A 679-nucleotide genomic window follows, 5' to 3' on the forward strand; every position below is an offset into this window, starting at 1 on the left:
TTTTTTGTTTTTGTGATGATGATGGCAGTCATGACAAAACTACCAAGAAGAGGCTTAGAAATGGCACTTGATGGGAAGAATGTTCCTGCTTTACAAGTGAAGCTTATCAGAATGCAGAATACTGTTTACCTAATACTAAATATTTGTCTCTACTCCTTCACTCCAGTGTCCTCCAGTGAGCCTCACCTGCGCTGCTCAAAGAACAACATCCCCAAGGCCAGGATGAGAACCCTGAAAATGAGTATCGTCATCGTGATATGCTTCATAGTGTGCTGGACTCCCTACTACCTGCTGGGCCTGTGGTACTGGTTTTTCCCCGACGACTTGGAGGGAAAGGTCTCTCACTCCCTCACCCACATCCTCTTCATCTTCGGTCTTTTCAACGCCTGCCTGGACCCTATTATCTACGGACTGTTCACGATACGTTTCCGTAGAGGGCTCCGAAGCGGCCGTCGCTTCGCACACGCGGTGACTTCATTCCACGAGACTAAATCGGCAGAAAAGGAGGCTTTGAACTGCACTGCCATGGGTTCGTCCTGCAGGAGAGGGGTGAGGAGCGAGGGCAAGGCCGGCGACTGTTCACACACTGTCCTCAAATCCACTGACATGTGTTTAACTGTGTTCACTCAAGGAGGGCGACGCTCTCACGACATACACACACAACACACACAACACACAC

The 679-nt window shown here is 49.8% G+C and overlaps 1 protein-coding gene across 1 annotated transcript; it reads left to right on the top strand.

The window, feature by feature from the left end:
* Nucleotides 1–22: 22 nt before the first annotated feature.
* On the top strand, nucleotides 23–655 carry LOC103399518 (gonadotropin-releasing hormone receptor-like; the record flags this gene model as incomplete). Its single annotated transcript, XM_008338196.3, has 1 exon — nucleotides 23–655. A coding segment is annotated over exon 1 (625 nt), but the record flags the coding sequence as incomplete, so codon positions are not given.
* Between the last annotated feature and the right edge of the window lie 24 nt (nucleotides 656–679).

This window comes from Cynoglossus semilaevis, unplaced genomic scaffold, assembly GCF_000523025.1.
Source record: "Cynoglossus semilaevis isolate Cse_v1.0 unplaced genomic scaffold, Cse_v1.0 C18971726, whole genome shotgun sequence".
NCBI classification, from domain to species: Eukaryota; Metazoa; Chordata; class Actinopteri; order Pleuronectiformes; family Cynoglossidae; genus Cynoglossus; species Cynoglossus semilaevis.